Here is a 22,926-nt window from a genome sequence, read left to right as displayed (position 1 = left end):
GGCTTGTGAGGATTGTCACGCTCATACTGTACCAGCCACATAACGACTAAATTATAACATTTTCAGGGCTTGTGAGGATTGTCACGCTCATACTGTACCAGCCACATAACGACTAAATTATAACATTTTCAGGGCTTGTGAGGATTGTCACGCTCATACTGTACCAGCCACATAACGACTAAATTATAACATTTCCAGGGCTTGTGAGGATTGACACGCTCATACTGTACCAGCCACATAACTACTAAATTATAACATTTCCAGGGCTTGTGAGGATTGTCACGCTCATACTGTACCAGCCACATAACGACCAAATTGTAACATTTCCAGGGCTTGTGAGGATTGACACGCTCATACTGTACCAGCCACATAACGACTAAATTATAACATTTTCAGGGCTTGTGAGGATTGTCACGCTCATACTGTACCAGCCACATAACTACTAAATTATAACATTTCCAGGGCTTGTGAGGATTGTCACGCTCATACTGTACCAGCCACATAACGACCAAATTGTAACATTTCCAGGGCTTGTGAGGATTGACACGCTCATACTGTACCAGCCACATAACGACTAAATTATAACATTTTCAGGGCTTGTGAGGATTGTCACGCTCATACTGTACCAGCCACATAACTACTAAATTATAACATTTCCAGGGCTTGTGAGGATTGTCACGCTCATACTGTACCAGCCACATAACGACCAAATTATAACATTTCCAGGGCTAGTGAGGATTGTCACGCTCATACTGTACCAGCCACATAACGACTAATTTATAACATTTCCAGGGCTTGTGAGGATTGACACGCTCATACTGTACCAGCCACATAACGACTAAATTATAACATTTCCAGGGCTTGTGAGGATTGTCACGCTCATACTGTACCAGCCACATAACGACTAATTTATAACATTTCCAGGGCTTGTGAGGATTGACACGCTCATACTGTACCAGCCACATAACTACTAAATTATAACATATCCAGGGCTTGTGAGGATTGTCACGCTCATACTGTACCAGCCACATAACGACTAAATTATAACATTTTCAGGGCTTGTGAGGATTGTCACGCTCATACTGTACCAGCCACATAACGACTAATTTATAACATTTCCAGGGCTTGTGAGGATTGACACGCTCATACTGTACCAGCCACATAACTACTAAATTATAACATATCCAGGGCTTGTGAGGATTGTCACGCTCATACTGTACCAGCCACATAACGACTAAATTATAACATTTCCAGGGCTTGTGAGGATTGACACGCTCATACTGTACCAGCCACATAACTACTAAATTATAACATATCCAGGGCTTGTGAGGATTGTCACGCTCATACTGTACCAGCCACATAACTACTAAATTATAACATTTCCAGGGCTTGTGAGGATTGTCACGCTCATACTGTACCAGCCACATAACGACTAATTTATAACATATCCAGGGCTTGTGAGGATTGTCACGCTCATACTGTACCAGCCACATAACGACCAAATTGTAACATTTCCAGGGCTTGTGAGGATTGACACGCTCATACTGTACCAGCCACATAACTACTAAATTATAACATTTCCAGGGCTTGTGAGGATTGTCACGCTCATACTGTACCAGCCACATAACGACCAAATTATAACATTTCCAGGGCTAGTGAGGATTGTCACGCTCATACTGTACCAGCCACATAATGACTAATTTATAACATTTCCAGGGCTTGTGAGGATTGTCACGCTCATACTGTACCAGCCACATAACTACTAAATTATAACATTTCCAGGGCTTGTGAGGATTGTCACGCTCATACTGTACCAGCCACATAACGACCAAATTATAACATTTCCAGGGCTAGTGAGGATTGTCACGCTCATACTGTACCAGCCACATAACGACTAAATTATAACATTTCCAGGGCTTGTGAGGATTGACACGCTCATACTGTACCAGCCACATAACTACTAAATTATAACATTTCCAGGGCTTGTGAGGATTGTCACGCTCATACTGTACCAGCCACATAACGACTAATTTATAACATATCCAGGGCTTGTGAGGATTGTCACGCTCATACTGTACCAGCCACATAACGACCAAATTGTAACATTTCCAGGGCTTGTGAGGATTGACACGCTCATACTGTACCAGCCACATAACTACTAAATTATAACATTTCCAGGGCTTGTGAGGATTGTCACGCTCATACTGTACCAGCCACATAACGACCAAATTATAACATTTCCAGGGCTAGTGAGGATTGTCACGCTCATACTGTACCAGCCACATAACGACTAATTTATAACATTTCCAGGGCTTGTGAGGATTGACACGCTCATACTGTACCAGCCACATAACGACTAAATTATAACATTTCCAGGGCTTGTGAGGATTGTCACGCTCATACTGTACCAGCCACATAACGACTAATTTATAACATTTCCAGGGCTTGTGAGGATTGACACGCTCATACTGTACCAGCCACATAACGACCAAATTATAACATTTTCAGGCGAGTTAGGCCATGCTGCTGTTAAACTTCTCCTTTAGCAACGCTCTACGATTTTTCCGTCCTCCGAATATGTTCACCTTTTGATAAGTGACGTCCATTATTTTGGCCTTTTTCCCTTTTAAAATTGTCAAAGTTCCTTCAGTAGACTTGTAACAGTTACACGCGGAATGAGAGAAGTGGCCTACCGGCTTGGAGGTCACACAGTTTCTTGCTTGTTACCCCAACATCCCCTAAAGACGCGCGGTCATTTTGATTCCGATTCTGATTATATTCCAAAGAAAATATTAGAGTTATCTGTTTCATCCTTAGGGTTCTTGTGTGTATCTTTTGCTATGTGTTGTTTGAGCTATCAAGCAAACATTCTCATGGCGACAAATAAAAAAGGTAATTTTGTTTCTTTCACCATGTTAATAATATCAAACACTACAGCTGGATTAAGACACAGTAGGAATTATGGACCAAGACTATACAATTCAGTATTGAAAAATAATCCAGACCTAAGCAATTTACACATTCTTAAGTTTAAAAATAAAGTGAAAATGTTTGTATAATATTTGATCAATGTTATTATTATTTTTAAGTGTTACTAGCATTACATGGTACTAATTTTTATTGTATTTATCTGATGCATGTACCCTATAAGATAAAACATTGTAATAAATATAAATAGATCATTTTCTTAATTAATAACAGTGTATATCTCCAATAAATGATTTCTTAGCATCGCCACAGATACACTTGATTGTACTTGTCTCTATCTCTTGTCACTAGAGAGTTCTTGAAATTTATATTTTCCCCACCATTCATAAAATATTTTTGATACGATACCTCTTGCACAAAAGGGGTGATCTATAACTGAGACTAGATTAATATATTTCAGTATTATTTGTATTTATCCTGGTAATAACGAACAGTTTGACTCGTAGACATTTTGTTTTTTCAGCATTAACTTCCCATGATTGTACGAGAAGATTCGAAGAGAACGGCAGTTACGTAGACTTTCAGCTCCCCCCTACTACCAATAATGCACAACACAATGTCAATACGGCGGTTGCTGTCGTCTGCGATACAACGAACTTTTCTGTTGATTTTCGAGTTCGTCATTTTTTTCCGGTTATTATATGCTTATTTAAGTTGTGTTAACTCTCGCTAGTGGTTTTATATTTTATTTTATCCGTCTTAGTATTTATTTTATTATTGTAAATATTTTTGTTTTATCACTTATTGTTATTATTATTATTATTATTATTATTATTATTATTATCATCATCATCATCATCATCATTATTATTATTAATTAATTACTTTGTATTATAATCTTTGTATCATTTCTGTCATGATTATTTTATTATTATTATTATTATTATTATTATTATTATTATTATTATTATTATTATTATTATTATTATTATTATTATTATTATTTCTATCTTCAGCATCATTATTTGATCCCTGTAAAATTTTATGTAGACTACTGGAATGTACCCGAGCACGAGCATATGCTCATTTCGGGTATCTATTCACATGTATTCATTTCAAATGTAAATTGTAAATAAATTTGAATTTGGATTTGAATTAACGATGATGAAATCAAAAATAAACATGAAAAAAAATCAATAAACAATATGCTTATACAAATTTTCGCTACTCGATTGCAATGACGAGCCCAGAAAGTAAGTTTCCCTGGGGCCGTTTACAGAAAGAAAATACAATTTCATGGGAAGATTTATTGGAACATACACAATAGTTAAGCTATTTTTCGATATATTGAATTGATACATTTGTCATACCATGGGATCAACACGGAGGTGCAGACGGTTGTCACACACTGGTTCAAATCCTGGGCGACAGACTTCTGCGACACAGGGATACAAAAGTTGATCCACGGTATAACAAATGTTTCATTTCCGGTGGAGAATATGTTGAGAAATAGTTCAACAATATTTGTATCTGTTCCAATACATCTTTCCATGAAACTGCGTTTTCTTGCTATAAACCAGAGGTCTCCAAAAAGCGTATAGTCATTCGTGATCCCGATGCTGCCCGCCGAACACAGGGTGCTGTAAAGCTAGAGACTCGTACCTTAACAGATGGGAGCAGTCAGTGGGGTATCGCGGCAACGATCTGCTTATGTTTACAAATAATAACATCAAAAGAATAAGAAATATCATACGTTTGTATATTATTTTGACATACAGTAAACTGTTCATTAACTCCTCGGATGAAATTGGCTAGGTGAGCTTTGTCATTTCTATCTGTGCTTTCGTCCAATGCTACAGACTGGTTCATTGTGGTTTCGACTTCAGATTCAATTGCATTTGCAATCTTGAAAATCCTTCTCTGAACTGTGTTTGGAGACAATTTAATTTTCTTAAATTTGTGACTTTGTTCTGGACACAGTATTTTAGTAACGTCCTGTATGTACGATTTTAGAAATGATGCTTCTGTAAAGGGCTTCATTGATTGTCTATTATTCTAAGTCAGAACATAGCTAGCAAGAAGTTTTAAGACTGAGGATACGTGTGTGATTTATGTTTGTATGTTCTTGTTTCAAATTTATCAAAATATTTGTACGTATTTCACCTAAAATGAAACGAAAAACTATAAGTATATCAAGCGAAACTGAGTGTAAACGTATTTTAATACACTGATTATTAAGTATAACCAACAGTTATACAGACGTCCCAAAATAAATTATTTTCACATGTCCAGCATACCTGTAATTGTATGATATTATTTGTGAAGAGTCGAATAGTGTCGTCGCATGTTGAATTTTAACACCCTTAAGAATTTTCGAACAAATTAAACATTTCACATTCTCCCCACTAACACAAAAAATATTTATCTTCCTATTCATTCTTGAATGTACTACGTCCATGATTAGAAGACATTGTGAAACGGTGGAACACTCCGACCAACACAATGATAATGGCAGTCCGCCACTGCTCTTCGTTTGCGCATAAACATGGAGTACAGTACAGGTGGGGATGGGTGAGGCGGAGCGCGCTCATTACGTACTGGCTTCGGTTCCGTTCAGGGGCTTACTCGCGAGTATGCTTTTGGAGACGTCTGCTATAAAAGATGCCAGGGAAAGTTACTTTTTGATGGGCTGTCATAATTGCGCTCGAGTGGCGAAAATTTGTAGCTATAAGCACTTGTCTTGACACTATTAACATGGTGAAAAAATTAACTTTCTTATCTGCCCTCATGAGAATGTTTGCTTGTGAGTCTATACACCATGTTAACTACACAGAAAGGTTGTCTCGCTGCTTGTGAATGTTTCAAAATTCTCAAGAAGTGAGGATGGGAAAACGTTGAAATGTCCAAACGTTGAAGTGTTTCCACGGTCATTAAAATCCTTCAAACACTGATACAGATATTTCTTCAAAAGATTTCCATCGCCAGATATCCAAATTATATTTTTGCCGACTGATTTATAATTCACTATCAGATACTGCAGAATCTGTTCAGTTTTTTTCTTCTTTTATCAAAGAAAATTATGACGCTGAATTAACTTAATCTAATGTTACACACAAGGGCATATGTCGTATTTGCATATACATGTTTACAAGTCGAGAAAGATATCGGTCTGCGAGTCTGGTATAAATTTTATTGCGATCTTGCCAACTAACAGATCTGGTTGTGTATCAGTTGTGTTTGTTAGTGATGGCGACAATCCGGTTCAAGGATCCGTCTCCTTACAGCACGGCCAGACCACCAGCTCCGGGCACAGACTTCCTATATACACGGTAACTATACCTAAGTTGCAGGATCCACGTTTAGCTTCAGGGATGTAAAACTGTTGCTTCAATTCCTGATATTCAGCCTGTAGGGCTAACCAAAGGGCTTAATTATCACGTGGAAACTTCCTTTCCATTGTAGTAGCTGCTGTATCATGTGTGTGAGACAACGAATGGAAATAAATTGAAATATTTCCTGCTATTATTATTTGTGATCTTTTTAAGTTTTATGTTTATTTATGCTCGACCATGCCGAAATGTAGTAATTATACACCTGGTAGCAGACCTTTAATGCATGTCATTAAAGTACACCTACTCATTAAAGGTCAGGTCTTTCAGCCAATGACGACTCAGGTTACAACTGTTCAGTCAATGACAGGTCAGCTTTCTACCGTTATAAAACCGCAAGTATCGATTATTCTCGGATATGCAATCGAAAGAGAATTAGCGAAAAGTCACGGAGGCTGGAAATCCAATACTGTCGCAGAAGGTTATGTTCTGTTAGTATAGTAATTAGCGGTAATTGTAAATAATATTCAAATAAATTAAATTTGTCATCTTGTTTTTCAATGTCTAATTTAATTTTAATGTTATCTCTGTAGGTTCTTATGGCCTAGCAAGGTCAATGTGAACATCTGTTCCTCGGAAAAAATCAATACTTTCGCGTCTGCGCACATCTCACAACATACGGGACATTGGCCAAGGTCAGATACAAAGAAAATTAATAATATCAAGTTAGAAATATGGTCGAGCATAAAAAGTCGTATGAAACTCGCCTATAATGGTAATTAAGAAGCTCGTATGAAAATTATGAAACTCGCTTGCGCTCGTTTCATAAATATCCATACTCGCTTCTTAATTACCTTCATTATAGGCTCGTTGCATAATGTACAATTTTTAAATCGTTGCAATTCTGTGATGTCACTAGTAAACAAATAAGGCTATTAACCCTTCTGCTATCAAGGTTTATTACAACTTAGCAACACCAATAGGGGCAATACATTTGAAGAGGCCACTGCAAGAATGATGGATGTCATTTGGAATACATTTTTCAGGAGAAGCAATTGAAAGTTTGAAATGCTTATCGCTCAAAGCTCCGATCATTACTGGACAATGACTATCAGTGTTAATGCCATATAACTCTCTATGTACATTCTATATGTCTTAAGCTGTGCTTTAACAGTATTGCTTCATTTTCGACAAGAAAGTGACATCCATCATTCTTGCAGTGGACTCTTCAATTACCCCCCTCAAAATCTTAAACCAAACTTTGTTAAGCATTTTAAATATTTAGCACTTTATGTGAATCGTTTATTTCTAAAACCGCACAAGTGACAAAAACAAAACTTTTGGGAAATCAATAAAAACTGTTTATTTTCATTACTTTTGTTTTTATTGCCAAAATGTATTTAACAAGTGATATTAGTTGCTAAATATGAGGTATAAATAATCCGTGGCGCTACAGCCCGTGAAGGGCCTAGACCGACCAGCCGGCTGCTGGCCTCACACCCACATGCCGAAGCAGAGGTGGACGATCATCCAACCAGAATAGAGATATCGTGTGGTTAGCACGACGATCCCCCCAGCCGTTATAGCTGGTATTCGCAACCGGATTTCGCTACCTATCGTAGTTCAAGTGCATCACGATGCTGGGTGGGCACCGGTCCCGTACACTGGCCGAAATTTCAAGAGAAAATTTCTTCCCCCATGAGGACTCGAGTCCACACCTGTGGAGTAACGGTCAGCGCGTCTGGCTGCGAAACCAGGTGGCCCGGGTTCGAATCCCGGTCGGGGCAAGTTACCTGGTTGAGGTTTTTTCCGGGGTTTTCCCTCAACCCAATACGAGCAAATGCTGGGTAACTTTCGGTGCTGGACCCCGGACTCATTTCACCGGCATTATCGCCTTTATATCATTCAGACGCTAAATAACCTAGATGTTGATACAGCGTCGTAAAATAACCCAATAAAATAAAAAAAATGAGGATTCGAACCAGCTCGCATTCCGTAACGCGAATCCTAAGCAAGATGCCTTAGACCACGACGCCACGGCGCGGGTCAAATATGAGGTATATTCACCGTTAATTGTGTTTTATAATATATATAAAGTTCCCAAAAAAATTAAATTAATTAGGATGTTATGGGGTTTTTCCAACAAACAAACTAAAACTGAGCAAAGCATTGTCTTTTTACAATTATCAGTGTGAATGAAAGTAAATATGAACAAACTTTAGTATTTTTAGTAGGTTATTTTACGACGCTTTATCAACAACTTAGGTTATTTAGCGTCTGAATGAGATGAAGGTGATAATGCTGGTGAAATAAGTCCGGAGTCCAGCACCGAAAGTTACCCAGCATTTGCTCATATTAGGTTGAGGGAAAACTCCGGAAAAAACCTCAACCAGGTAACTTGTCTCAACCGGGAATCGAACCCGGGCCACCTGGTTTCGCGGTCAGACGCGCTAACCGTTACTCCACAGGTGTGGACAACAAACTTTATAATCTATGTAAAAACTACAGTATGAAATAACAAAAAATTAAAGCTTTTTCTGTTGCAACATATATTTTTTTCTTATCAGGACTTATTATTTTTCTAGTCTTCGCTTCCACTGTCATTACTATCTTTGTTGGTGGTAGGCCATGTGTGCAGTTCTGTGTAGAATCCTTTCATTTCATCCGGTATGTATTGCAAAATCTTCTTAAGGTCCCCCATTTTTTTAACATTGATTGTTATTAATTAATTGATGAACTAGTGGACTTACTCGTGTTAAATATGAAATATTTGTCCGGTTTACAGCTGTTTCAGTGCTTCACGCACCATCATCAGAGCCTACTAGATCGCGGCGTCATCTCGGACTTCTCTGCCTGTTAGGAGGGTGTGTTTTATTGTTGGAAGGTGTTGAAGTGTGGAGTCGAATAGTGTGTGTGTACTGAAATTGATCTGTGTGTTTAGGATTTGATCGGGGTGTGTTTTAGTGTGTTTGTATATTTCGTATTGTTCTAGTGTGTTGAGTTTTTGGTTCTTGGGTTGTGTGTGTAGGATTTCCACCACCACCACACACATACACAACACATCTAACCACCCCATACAACACAAACATGCTGCATTCAGGACAATGGTACACAGATTACTCAACATACCCATGAGCCAACAACACTACAATGAAGAAGTGAACACAATCAAATACATAGCACAAGAAAATGGTTACAACCCAAACATAATAGACAACATCATAAGAAAGACAAAACAAAAACTTAACAAACACAAAAATACACAAAACACAACACAAGCACAAGAACACAAGAAATACATCACACTAACATATGAAAACAAAAGCACACATAAGATCGCATCTTCATTCAGAAAACAGAAATACAACATAACATACAGAACAGAAAACACACCACAAAGACATCTCAACACACAAAAAACACAAACAAATAAATACGACCACACAGGTGTATACAAACTCAAATGTAACAGTTGCGACAAGTTCTACATAGGACAGACAGGCAGATCATTCCAAACACACTACAAAGAACACATTAAAGCTATAACCAGAGGACACAATACATCTACATACGCCGATCACATAACCAGTACTAACCATACATACAATAACATAAATACGGACATGGAAATCCTACACACACACACAACCCAAGAACCAAAAACTCAACACACTAGAACAATACGAAATATACAAACACACTAAAACACACCCCGATCAAATCCTCAACACACAGATCAATTTCAGTACACACACACTATTCGACTCCACACTTCAACACCTTCCAACAATAAAACACACCCTCCTAACAGGCAGAGAAGTCCGAGATGACGCCGCGATCTAGTAGGCTCTGATGATGGTGCGTGAAGCACTGAAACAGCTGTAAGCCGGACAGATATTTCATATTTAACACGAGTAAGTCCACTAGTTCATCAATTAATTATAATCAAGTGTTAAAAGTGGTGTACGCAAGATTCAAAATGGATTGATTGTTAGTCTCGAGCTGTTATAATCTATGTCTGTTGGCAGTTGAAACGGTAAATTTTCAGCACAAACACTTTTCTCAGGAATTCGAATGGTGAATACTTCTGCCGGTACAATGCTGTCAATGAACTCTTTACAAATAACTTTACCTTTTTGTTCATTACAGTGAAAAAACTCATTCACCTTTTATCCTTTGGTACACCATGGCCATAAGATGAATCAGACAAGTAGATAGCTTATAAAATTTTCGCCACCAAGCTTTGAAGTTAACCATATCATTCGCTGTGACTCGTTTTACCTTGAACTTAGACGAGTTCTCAATAATCCTCATTAGCAACATTTTTATCACTTGAGCTAACCATCTTGTAACAAAATACTCAGAACAGATAATAATAGTAAGGGCAACACTTAATCAGCAATAAATAGACAGAACAAAACACTGATACGGCTGTGACTGAAATCAGCTGTTGGGTGCGACAGTGCTGCTGTCAGCTAGTGTGACAGACTAGTTTACTTGAAAAACACCATATGTGATGTTAATTGTGGGGTTTGTACAATAAATGCATATTTGTTGTCCAATTTTTTACATGTTACAGTCACGCTAGATATAAGGTTTTTATATCAAAAGATGCGCATTCATGCTGGTAATCAAAATCCACAAAAAAAATGTATTTTGTAAAAAAAATGTCGGTTGTGGTGTTCTTACAATAAACGATTCATGTATTATTGACTGTAGACCTCCAGAAAATGGAAAAATGTAAAATAATCGTCCTATTTTAAAAAATACAGGGTTGTTAAAAACGTAAACCAAAACTAAATAACTTTATATATGTTACTACTGACACTATAAGATAACACATCGGTAAACAGTAAATCTAAACTTGCCTCCCATGTATTTCAAGATAAACTCCTCAGCGCTATATAGTTTTGATGAGGTGGAAAAAATAGCTACAAGTTGTACTATAACATATAAATTAAAAATAATTTCAGTTATTTGTTGAAATTTAAATATTAGAATACAATCTATACAACCATGAACGTCTCCAAAACATTAGTTAATAATAAAATAAAATTCTAAAGAAATCAATAAAAAGTTCTCAAATAAATAAAAATAAACATCCAATATAACAAATTTTTAGTTTTGTTTAATTCAAATATTCTAACACCACCTATAGCTACTACAACGGACATCTAAAAATGAAGACTTCACTAAAAATTATTTCTAACAAAATCACTTTTAAAATAACCATACCGTAACAGATAAGAAAAAGAATATAAAAAACTGGAAACCGAAGGTCATGATAATATAAGCATGGCCGACTTCATGCTCCCTTCTCTTCTCTGTACGAAGCGAAGCGAGGATCAAGTCGGCCGTGATATAAGTAACAATATGAATAATGATATAAATAACACAAAAGAAAATAATTTGAAACCAGACAAACTCGGAATGAAGATAATTAAGATACAGCTTGAATTTCATATCCTGGAATTTTCATTACACAGACTACCAAAGGGGATAACATGATTACCCCACACGAATAAAGCGAATTAGTTCTTAAAGTAAATGAATTATTTATGTTATTTTTATTTCAAAATATTAGTAGAACGGACAAATACGTGAAATTTAAAAAATAAATATGGCGGAGAATGAAAACAATACTAAAAATCATTAGTGGGGTAATTCTATTATCCCTCTTGGTAGCAGAAAGGTTGAAACAGATTTACTCATGAGCTACTGTATAACTAGATATTTGATTTTGTCATGGAAACCTAATAAAACATGTGAAACTGATACAAATTTGTGAACTTAGACATTGTACGTTTCACGATTTTCTTTCATAATATTTCGTATTGACAACAATATATGCGTTTATGTGAATAATTTATTTTAATGAATTATTACACGCAATATATATAAATCAAGACCCAAATAAGAAAATGCTCGTTTACTTTCTTATGATTAAAAGGCGAGATCTGACTTCGTTACGGTTTCTAAAGATGTATGCAATTAATTTTTCATGAATTCATAAGAAGAGTTATTCCTATATCGTAATAATTCTTAATATTATTTGGTTTTATATGAAAATATGACTTTAAAACGGATATAAATTATAATATAGGCTTAATAGTACATAATTACGTATATTGTAAAGAAAATCAGCATTTCTGTGAATGAAACAGTTGAAGCGTAATTTATAAACATGATATGACATCATTTCGGACTTTCAGAGCGGATTCAGAGAAAGGAGAAGAATGAGTGACAACTACAGCTGGGAAGTTGCTACCAAAACTGTTAAGCTGTGTGAGCTTGGACTATATTTCTACCGAGTGAAAAGTGACAGAGCGTCTCTCGGTGTCAGTGAACCAGAACGACAAACATGTACAGTCGGGTGGTAACCAAACAAGTGCTCCAATCGTCCACAGCCTTGAAACAAGAAAATAATATAAAAAAACAATAATTTGTAATTATAAAGTTCGTAACTCCCAATCTAAATTTATTTAACCATATATAAAGAGTGATTTATATAGAACTGACACATTTCTTTCATTAATTGTTTCAAAACGAATTGTGCTAGCTACAACTTATTATACCTAAAATGTAGAGGAATTTTGGGAGATTATTTACCTCTATAGCAAATGTTGAAAATGTCCTCCATCCTGCATAAGGCACAACTCAACACGTCGTTCCATGTTACTGGCCACTCGTTGGAGGACTCTGTTGTCAATAGCTTGAATCTCCTGTATGATGTTGTGCTTCAGATCGTCCAATGTCTGGGGACGTGTGGCATAAACCCTATCTTTTAAGTAACCCCATAGAAAGAAGTCCGGCGTTGTCAAATCCGGAGATCTCGGTGGCCACAGGTTCCTGGAAATTATTCGGTCGTCACATAACCGGATAAATGGAACCATGCTTCATCTGTGAACCATGTGATGGACAATATGGCAGGATTTTGCACAATGAACGTCTGAAACCAACGACAATAATTCAATCTTTTATCCTTATCTGGTTCCTGTAGCTGATGAACAAACGTAACCCTATATGGCTTTAGGCTCTCTGACACATTGAGTAGGTGTACCATGTCTCCTGCGACAAACGTCTTAATGATTTTTTGGGTGACTGCTCCAGTCGTGCTCTTACGTCAACAACAACCGTGGGAAGCCTAGATGAACGATGCTTGCCATTTTCACTCACCAGAGATCCAGTTGTTTCCAATTTGTTTACCAGTTCCAGTATTGTGTTTCTTTTGGGAGGATTACGAACACCAAATTCTCTCTGGTATGCCCTTTGAGCAGCTGTGGCCACCGAGATCTCCGGATTTGACAACGCCGGATTTCGTTTTATGGGGTTACTTAAAAGACAGGGTTTACGCCACACGTCCCCAGACATTGGACGATCTGAAGCACAACATCACACAGGAGATTCAAGCTATTGACAACAGAGTCCTCCAACGAGTGGCCAGTAACATGGAACGACGTGTTGAGTTGTGCCTTATGCAGGATGGAGGACATTTTCAACATTTGCTATAGAGGTAAATAATCTCCCAAAATTCCTCTACATTTTAGGTATAATAAGTTGTCGCTAGCACAATTCGTTTTGAAACAATTAATGAAAGAAATGTGCCAGTTCTATATAAATCAATTTCTATAAAAATAACATACAACGTATACAATTATGATTATAGCTAGCCTCATTATAGCTAACAATGAACATTTTAATTTTATCAAAAGAAATACTCCTTTTAGGTTGTGAAAAAAAAAAACAATATTTGTACTCTGAAAATATTCGTTCTACGTCACAAGACGTTACTGGAGCAAATCTGAAATATGATACAGTATTTCTTACTACCATCAGATGAACAACTACTTTGTAAATCTAATAGTGTATCTCGTATGTGGCACAAAGTGTGAATGTATACTAATAATAAATCTGTAGCCGAAATTTTTCTGGTAATTTTCGATTTTCCAAAAATAATTAGCCCTAACATATATAATTAACCACCCTGAAACCGAAAATCGCATTTTATAAATTTTTATTTGTATGTCTGTCTGTACGTTTGTTACTTTTTCACGCGATAATGGCTGAACCGATTTACATTAAAATTGGAATATAAATTAAGTTCGTTGTAACTTAGATTTTAGGCTATATGGCATTCAAAATACTTTATTTAAAAGGAGGGTTATAAGGGGGCCTGAATTAAATAAATCGAAATATCTCGCTTATTATTGATTTTTGTAAAAAATGTTACATACCAAACGTTTCTTTAAAAATGATGTCCGATAAGTTTTATTCTTTACAAGATTTTGATAGGACTGATATTTAATGAGGTAAATGAGTTTTAAAATTAAAATAACGCCATCTAAGACGGTGCAATGAAATAACAAATAACTTCGTCTCTAAGGGGCCTTGGAAAACAACAATCGAAAAAGTGGCCTTGGACAGCAACAATCGAAAACTATGAAAAATAGCCTACAGACAATGTTTCTGTCTTTGTATGAAGTAATATCGGAAGCTAAATTAACTGATTTGTATAATTAATTATTATTTCACCATTGGAAAGTGTAGTTTCTCTAGATGGATATACTGCTATAATGTTATTACAGTAACTTCTTAGTAAATCGAGGACAGGTACGATTAAAATAGCTTCTTATGCACAGAAAATTTGATAGACTATTTTATACATTCGTTTTCTGTATTTCTTAAAATAATATTTATGTACACTCATTTTAATATCAGAGAATTAACGAACAACGAGAGTGTATTGATTTAGTATGCAGTAATAGTACGATAGCTTAGCAATCCATTATTTTATAATTCAAATTTTAACTATGCTCAATCGAATCGTGTTAAAATACATAAAATAGACTATATATGCAATAAATGCAATGCAAAAAAAATGGGTAATGAGCCAAGCAGATTATGTTGCGCTGTTGTAAAAGTTGTTGCTTCTGAGATTCAAGAGCCTCCACAACAAATTAAAAACTTTCTTATCGGAGTACATCCGTTATCAACGCACTTTTTATATAATATAATATAATATAATATAATATAATATAATATAATATAATATAATATAATATAATATAATATAATATAACATACTAATAATAAATATGTAACCGAAAATGTTCTGGTAATTTTCGCTTTTCCAAAAATAATTGGTTTAACATGTATAATTATTCATCCTAAGACCGAAAATCGCTTTTTTGAAATTTTTGTTTGTATGTCTGTCTGTCTGGATGTTTGTTACCTTTTCACGCGATAATGGCTGAACGGATTTCGATGAAAATTGAAATATAAATTAAGTTCGTTGTAATTTAGATTTTAGGCTATATGACATTCAAAATACTTCATTTAACGGGGCCTGAATTAAATCGAAATATCTCGCTTATTATTGTTTTTTTTTTGTGAAAAATGTTACATAACAAAAGTTTCTTTAAAAAAGATTTCCGATAAGTTTTATTCTATGCAAAATTTGGTAGGTCTGATAGACTTTTAAAATAACAATACAATACGTTTTCACCGCCGCCTCAGATTGTAGCGTTGTTGTTCCTGCAGTAATTCTCATGTGCAAAATATAAAGTTTTTGAGTAGGAAGAAAAAACACATTTATTCATTCCATGGCAATGGTATATAGGAGATCGTGAATTCTTACATTTTCGAAAGAAAGAAATGTAATTACATATCACTGTTTATGCTGTATCACTATTTAAGTTATTTGAAAGTTTCAGAACCATAGTGGGCCAAGCGCCATTTACTGAAGACGTTGAAAACAAGGGTTAAAATTAAGTTATTATCATAATTCAATGGAACCATATAGCAAGTAATATAAAGTTTACACATTAAAATTAAATGATATGTCAATCTTAATTAAACTATAGTTGCATGTAATAACAAATAAGAAACATGTTAAAGTTATTGTCATTGCACCAAATGAGTGCTCTCTGGACCAAAATGATCGCAATTTAATTATTTAAATACAATTTAAATTAAGTAACATATTAAACGATTTATCCTTCTAACAAACACGAATGTTCCCTGGATCAAACGTCCTATTTTAATTATGTAATTACTTTATATTTATTTCTAACAGGTGCAGCGGAGCGCACGGGTACGGCTAGTTACAAATAAAGTCCAAATATGTGAAATCGTAGTGAAGTCTATTAACACTTAAATTCGCAAAGTATCCTATAAGATACAACAGGTTAATAGGCTATATGCTATAATTTTAATAGACCAAAAAAAAAATTGGTAGCAAAATAAAATTTCACAATACTATAACATTGTACGACATATAAAATATGGACATTGCGATAGTTGTTTTCTTTACGGTCCGACACGGTTTAATAAACGAGTGTGAGAAATGATGTATTGCCAATTTAAGGATTAATGAAATGGATAACTGAAATAGTTTAGTATATTAAAGCCTATTTTGTAGATAAATTAATTACTGATTTATGTTTTTAGATTCCAGAATGATGTCAGTCTTAAGTCTGAAGACACAGGAAATGACAAAATTATCAATATTGCATTATTCGGGTTTGGACGAGCAGGTGAGTAACAATAGAAGACAGATTTCAACAACTTAAAAATTTCCAAAATATAGATATATAAAATAAACTTTAAAAATTGTAAAATGTATCAATAATTCAAAAAGAATTATCTAAATTGTTAATAAAAATGTTATTCTTATATTTAAGGAACAAATATAAATGACACTCGGGAGGAAATTAAACGCAGAATAAATATGGGAAGTGCCTGTTATTATTCGGTTGAGTAGCTTTTATCATCCAGTCTGCTGTCAAAAAATCTGAAAGTTAGAATTTATAAAACAGTTATATTACCGGTTCTTCTGTATGGTTGTGAAACTTGGACTCTCACTCTGAAAGAGGAACATAGGTTAAGGGTGTTTGAGAATAACGTGCTTAGGAAAATATTTGGGGCTAAGCGGGATGAAATTACAGGAGAATGGAGAAAGTTACACAACACAGAACTGCACGCATTGTATTCTTCACCTGACATAATTAGGAACATTAAATCCAGACGTTTGAGATGGGCAGTGCATGTAGCACGCATGGGCGAATCCAGAAATGCATATAGAGTGTTAGTTGGGAGACCGGAGGGAAAAAGACCTTTAAGGAGGCCGAGACGTAGATGGGAGGATAATATTAAGATGGATTTGAGGGAGGTGGGGATGTGATGATAGAGACTGGATTAATCTTGCACAGGATAGGGACCGATGGCGGGCTTATGTGAGGGCGGCAATGAACCTTCGGGTTCCTTAAAAGCCATTTGTAAGTAAGTAAGTAAAGATACAAATCAGCATGTTTTCATATCAATCGATCTTACTCTTTGTCTTTATGTCATTTCACAGTGGAATACTGACTCAGAACTTTTCATCTAACAATCGACTCTTCCTGCATTGTTTTACAGACTGTAAATAGAAAGAACGCGTGTTCATTATTCCGCTAATCTTCGTTCTTAGCATTTGATATTTATTTTGAACTTTACATTTGTAACCAACTATATTTTCAGGAACGTGTAACTACGTTTAGCAATATAAACTTTAGTGTTTTTGTATATTAATATTACAAAATTTACATACTACTTCTTGACGCTCCACTGATTTACTGGAGAGCGGGTGAAGTAATTTTTATACTTAACTTACGTCTCCTGCTGTTAAATGTTCACTAAAATTATCTACAGTTATCTAGAGAAAAACAAAACTCAAGTGGGATTTAATTGACAATTACACGATTAGAAGAAATTATATAAAGATTAGAAGAAATAAAGTATTCTAATACTGTACAATAAAATATAATTTACTCACTGAAATACTAAACTGTCTTATTATTGCATCATCTCATCGTTACAAATATTCCGCTGGATGGCAGTAGTGTGTTATGATGAGATGTTCTCTTGTTACCAGTTGTACCAACTATACAATATTCATTGAACTCTATGGACGATTACTAGTCAAGAAGGCTTTGTTGATTCAGTTTAATTTTTGTTAAAACAGTTGCATTCCACTTTAATTATCAATATATATTAAACAATCTCTGATACGTGACTATCCATAATATCATACAGCAGGAACTATAACATAATCTAAATAATATAAACAAGATAAATGATAGAAAAGTTTTAATTGTGGACGGTGAAATAAACATGAATAATTTTTAAAGGTAGAATAATTATTGTAAGTACAATGTTGGCAAACAAAGAAACAAATGTTAGAGAGGTGATAAAAACAAATGCTAGGGAGGTGACAAAAATTGTTGAATAAGCAGCCATGATTCGTTGAAACACGTCGTTCCGTTCAGTTTTATTGGTCAAAAGTAGTTTGATGTCATAAAAATATAATAATCTTAATAAAACAAGCTTTCAGAGTGAAAGATAACTTACAAATGAAAGGCAAGATTAGTTCTGAAAGTGTGAAAGTGATATTATATTACTTACTTACTTACTTACTTACAAATGACTTTTAAGGAACCCGTACGTTCATTTCCGCCCACACATAAGCCCGCCATCGGTCCCTATTCTGTGCAAGATTAATCCAGTCTCTATCATCATATCCCACCTCCCTCAAATCCATTTTAATATTATCCTCCCATCTACGTCTCGGCCCCCCTAAAGCTCTTTTTCCCTCCGGTCTCCCAACTAACACTCTATATGCATTTCTGAATTCGCCCGTACGTGCTACATGCCCTGCCCATCTCAAACGTCCGGATTTAATGTTCCTAATATGTCAGGTGAAGAATACAATGCGTGCAGTTCTGCGTTGTGTAACTTTCTCCATTCTTCTGTAACTTCATCCCTCTTAGCCCCAAATATTTTCCTAAGCACCTTATTCTCAAACACCCTTAATCTCTGTTCCTCTCTCAAAGTGAGAGTCCAAGTTTGACAACCATAAAGAACAACCGGTAATATAACTCTTTATTAATTCTAACTTTCAGATTTTTTTTACAGCACTAGATGACAAAGCTTCTCAACCGAATAATAACAGGCATTTCCCATATTTATTCTGCGTTTAATTTCCTCCCGAGTGTCATTTATATTTGTTACTGTTGCTCCAAGATATTTGAATTTTTCCACCTCTTCGAAGGATAAATCTCCAATTTTTATGTTTCCATTTCGTACAATATTCTGGTCACGAGACATAATCATATACTTTGTCTCTTCGGGATTTACTTCCAAACCTATCGCTTTACTTGCTTCAAGTAAAATTTCCGTGTTTTCTCTAATCGTTTGTGGATTTTCTCCTAACATATTCACGTCATCCGCATAGACAAGCAGCTGATGTAATCCGTTCAAGTGATATATGATGGGGAAAAAATGGAAATAACGTAACATTCGAAAAAATCAGAAAATTACCAAACCGATGTAAGCTTATTATTAAGTTTTGTAGCAGTATACCACAATCAAGATTTTTAAGTACGTTAACGTTGTCATAAATAAAAGAAGTTAAAATTCCGGCGCAGGTAAAAGTAGCCTATAGGCCTACAAAAAAGAATCAACGAGTTCCGAACTTAGCGCATTATTTCGAACACACAAACACACGCTGTATAGCTACACAGAATACACGCTCAGTGATATAATTTGCTATTTTAATCTTTGTAATGTAACAAGTAGAGTATGCCATTAGGAAAGTCCAGGATAACAGAGAGGGTTTGGAATTGAACGGGTTACATCAGCTGCTTGTCTATGCGGATGACGTGAATATGTTAGGAGAAAATCCACAAACGATTAGGGAAAATACGGGAATTTTACTGGAAGCAAGTAAAGAGATAGGTTTGGAAGCAAATCCCGAAAAGACAAAGAATATGATTATGTCTCTTGACGAGAATATTGTACGAAATGGAAGTATAAAAATTGGAAATTTATCTTTTGAAGAGGTGGAGAAGTTCAAATATCTTGCAGCAACAGTAACAAATATAAATGATACTCGGGAGGAAATTAAGCACAGAATAAATATGGAAATGCCTGTTATTATTCGGTTGAGAAGCTTTTATCATCTAGTCTGCTGTCAAAAAATCTGAAAGTTAGAATTTATAAAACAGTTATATTACCGGTTGTTCTTTATGGTTGTGAAACTTGGACTCTCACTTTGAAAGAGGAACATAGGTTAAGGGTGTTTGAGAATAAGGTGCTTAGGAAAATATTTGGGGCTAAGAGGGATGAAGTTGCAGGAGAATGGAGAAAGTTACACAACACAGAACTGCACGCATTGTATTCTTCACCTGACATAATTAGGAACCTTAAATCCAGAGGTTTGAGATGGGCAGGGCATGTAGCACATATGGACGAATCCAGAAATGCATATAGTGTGTTAATTGGGAGGCCAGAGGGAAAAAGACCTTTAGGGAGGCCGAGACGTAGATGAGAAGATAAGTGAACAAGTGAACACAATTCCTTCCTTCCAAATTCATTTGCATTCACTAATTCATCGACCTATCTACAATCTATTTGTAAAGTGGAGGCCTAATTATAATAAAGTGTGTACCACATTAAAATTATAGTATCTACTAATTATTTACTTAACTTAAAGTATTACAGCACAGGGTTCAAATCCCTGCAGGTCCAAATGAAATCTGTATTGAGGAAAAACAGTGCTGGAGCAAGTTTCTCTCGATTTTCTTGCACCAGTTAATTACAATCACCGTTCGTTTTCATCTCTGAGCAAGTGTCGATCTTGTCAATCGGCAGCCAATATGGTCATCAACCCCGACGCAAAAGAACACCGGAGCTAAAAATGTAGTATTTTGTTATAGAAAATATTTAACGTATGTTTTGAACTGCATGAAACATTGAGAAACATTACAGGTGATTGTAGGACGATACAGAAGAAATTGAATAATCGATAAAACCTGCCCTCAACCGCTATGTTTACCATAAGATATGATGAGAATCGAATCTCAGCTTTGGCGACGAAATATCAAATAATTTACAACAGCGTTTGTGCTATTTGTGTAAAACATAAACACACAGAGAAATGTACATACATAGCAGGTAACTGATAACGTTATTAATTATCAGGTAACATATGCACATAACAACAGTTAACTAACACGTAAACAGACCAGAATGGGTTGGATATTTTCAAGGCTGAATTAGTTCCATAAAAATAATACTAACACTATATACTACTATAACACTACTACACTAAAACACTACTAAACTAGTACAGTCCACCGTTGTGGACTAATGGTCAACACGTATGACCGTGAAACTAGCGGGCCCCTTATCAAATTGTTTAGTATCGGTTCTAAAAACACAACCTATATTCTCGTTTATCTCCATATTCCATTTCTCTAATAAGTTAAACTGCGACTCCGTGAGTACCTCTACGTAATATCCATTGTCGTGACCACAATCGCCCTTATCGAGTCCTTAACCCTTAAATTGACAATGTATCCTATAGGATACGACAGGTTAATAGGCTATGTGCTATAATTTTAATAGAACAATAGAAAAAATTTGGCAGGAAAATTAAAATTTCACAATACTGTAATACTGTACAACGTATAAAATATGTACATTGCGATAGTTGTTTTCTTTACAGTCCGACACGGTTTAATAAACTTACTTACTGGCTTTTAAGGAACCCGGACGTTCATTGCCGCCCTCACATAAGCCCGCCATTGGTCCCTATCCTGAGCAAGATTAATCCAATCCCTACCATCATATCCCACCTCCCTCAAATCCATTTTAATATTATCCTCCCATCTACGTCTCGGCCTCCCAACTAATACTCTATATGCACTTCTGGATTCGCCCATACGTGCTACATGCCCTGCCCATCTCAAACGCCTGGATTTAATGTTCCTAATTATGTCAGGTGAACAATACAATGCGTGCAGCTCTGCGTTGTGTAACTTTCTCCATTCTCCTGTAACTTTATCCCTATTAGCCCCAAACATTTTCCTAAGAACCTTATTCTCAAAAACCCTTAATCTCTGTTCCTCTCTCAAAGTGAGAGTCCCAAGTTTCACAGCCATACAGAACAACCGGCAATATAACTGTTTAATAAATTCTAACTTTCAGATTTTTTGACAGCAGACTAGATGACAAAAGCTTCTCAACCGAATAATAACTGGCATTTCCCATATTTATTCTGCGTTTAATTTCCTCCCGAGTGTCATTTACATTTGTTACTGTTGCTCCAAGATATTTGAATTTTTCCACCTCTTCGAAGGATAAATCTCCAACTTTTATAGTTCCATTTCGTACAATATTCTGATCACGAGACATAATCATATACTTAGTCTCTTCGGGATTTACTTCCAACCCTATCTCTTTACTTGCTTCAAGTAGAATTTCCGCGTTTTCCCTAATCGTTTGTTGATTTTCTCCTAACATATTCACGTCATCCGCATAGACAAGAAGCTGATGTAACCCGTTCAATTCCAAACCCTGTCTATTATCCTGAACTTTCCTAATGGCATATTCTAGAGCAAAGTTAAAAAGTAAAGGTGATAGTGCATCTCCCTGCTTTAGCCCGCTGTGAATTGGAAAAGCATCAGATAGAAACTGGCCTATACGAACTCTGCTGTAAGTTTCACTAAGACACATTTTAATTAATCGAACTAGTTTCTTGGGACTACCAAATTCAATAAGAATATTATATAAAACTTCTCTCTTAACCGAGTCATACGCCTTTTTGAAATCTATGAATAACGGTTTAATA

The 22,926-nt window shown here is 35.6% G+C and overlaps 1 protein-coding gene across 2 annotated transcripts in view; it reads left to right on the top strand.

Annotated features, from left to right (window-relative positions):
* The first annotated feature begins 6,101 nt into the window (after positions 1-6,101).
* LOC138709548 (inositol 2-dehydrogenase-like) overlaps positions 6,102-22,926 on the top strand; it is a 35,282-nt gene continuing 18,457 nt past the window's right edge. Inside the window, exons 1-2 of one of the 2 annotated variants that reach the window (XM_069840400.1) lie at positions 6,102-6,257; positions 16,707-16,792. In XM_069840400.1, coding sequence (XP_069696501.1) covers positions 6,175-6,257; positions 16,707-16,792 — 169 coding nt within the window. In that variant the 5' untranslated portion in view covers positions 6,102-6,174. The remainder of the gene's footprint in view (positions 6,258-16,706; positions 16,793-22,926) is intronic. The other variant, XM_069840399.1, reaches the window with a different exon arrangement.

Source organism: Periplaneta americana, chromosome 11 (genome assembly GCF_040183065.1).
Source record: "Periplaneta americana isolate PAMFEO1 chromosome 11, P.americana_PAMFEO1_priV1, whole genome shotgun sequence".
Lineage (NCBI taxonomy): Eukaryota > Metazoa > Arthropoda > Insecta > Blattodea > Blattidae > Periplaneta > Periplaneta americana.
The sequence above is the reverse complement of the archived record's forward strand: the minus strand, read 5'-3'. Positions and strand labels throughout refer to the sequence as shown.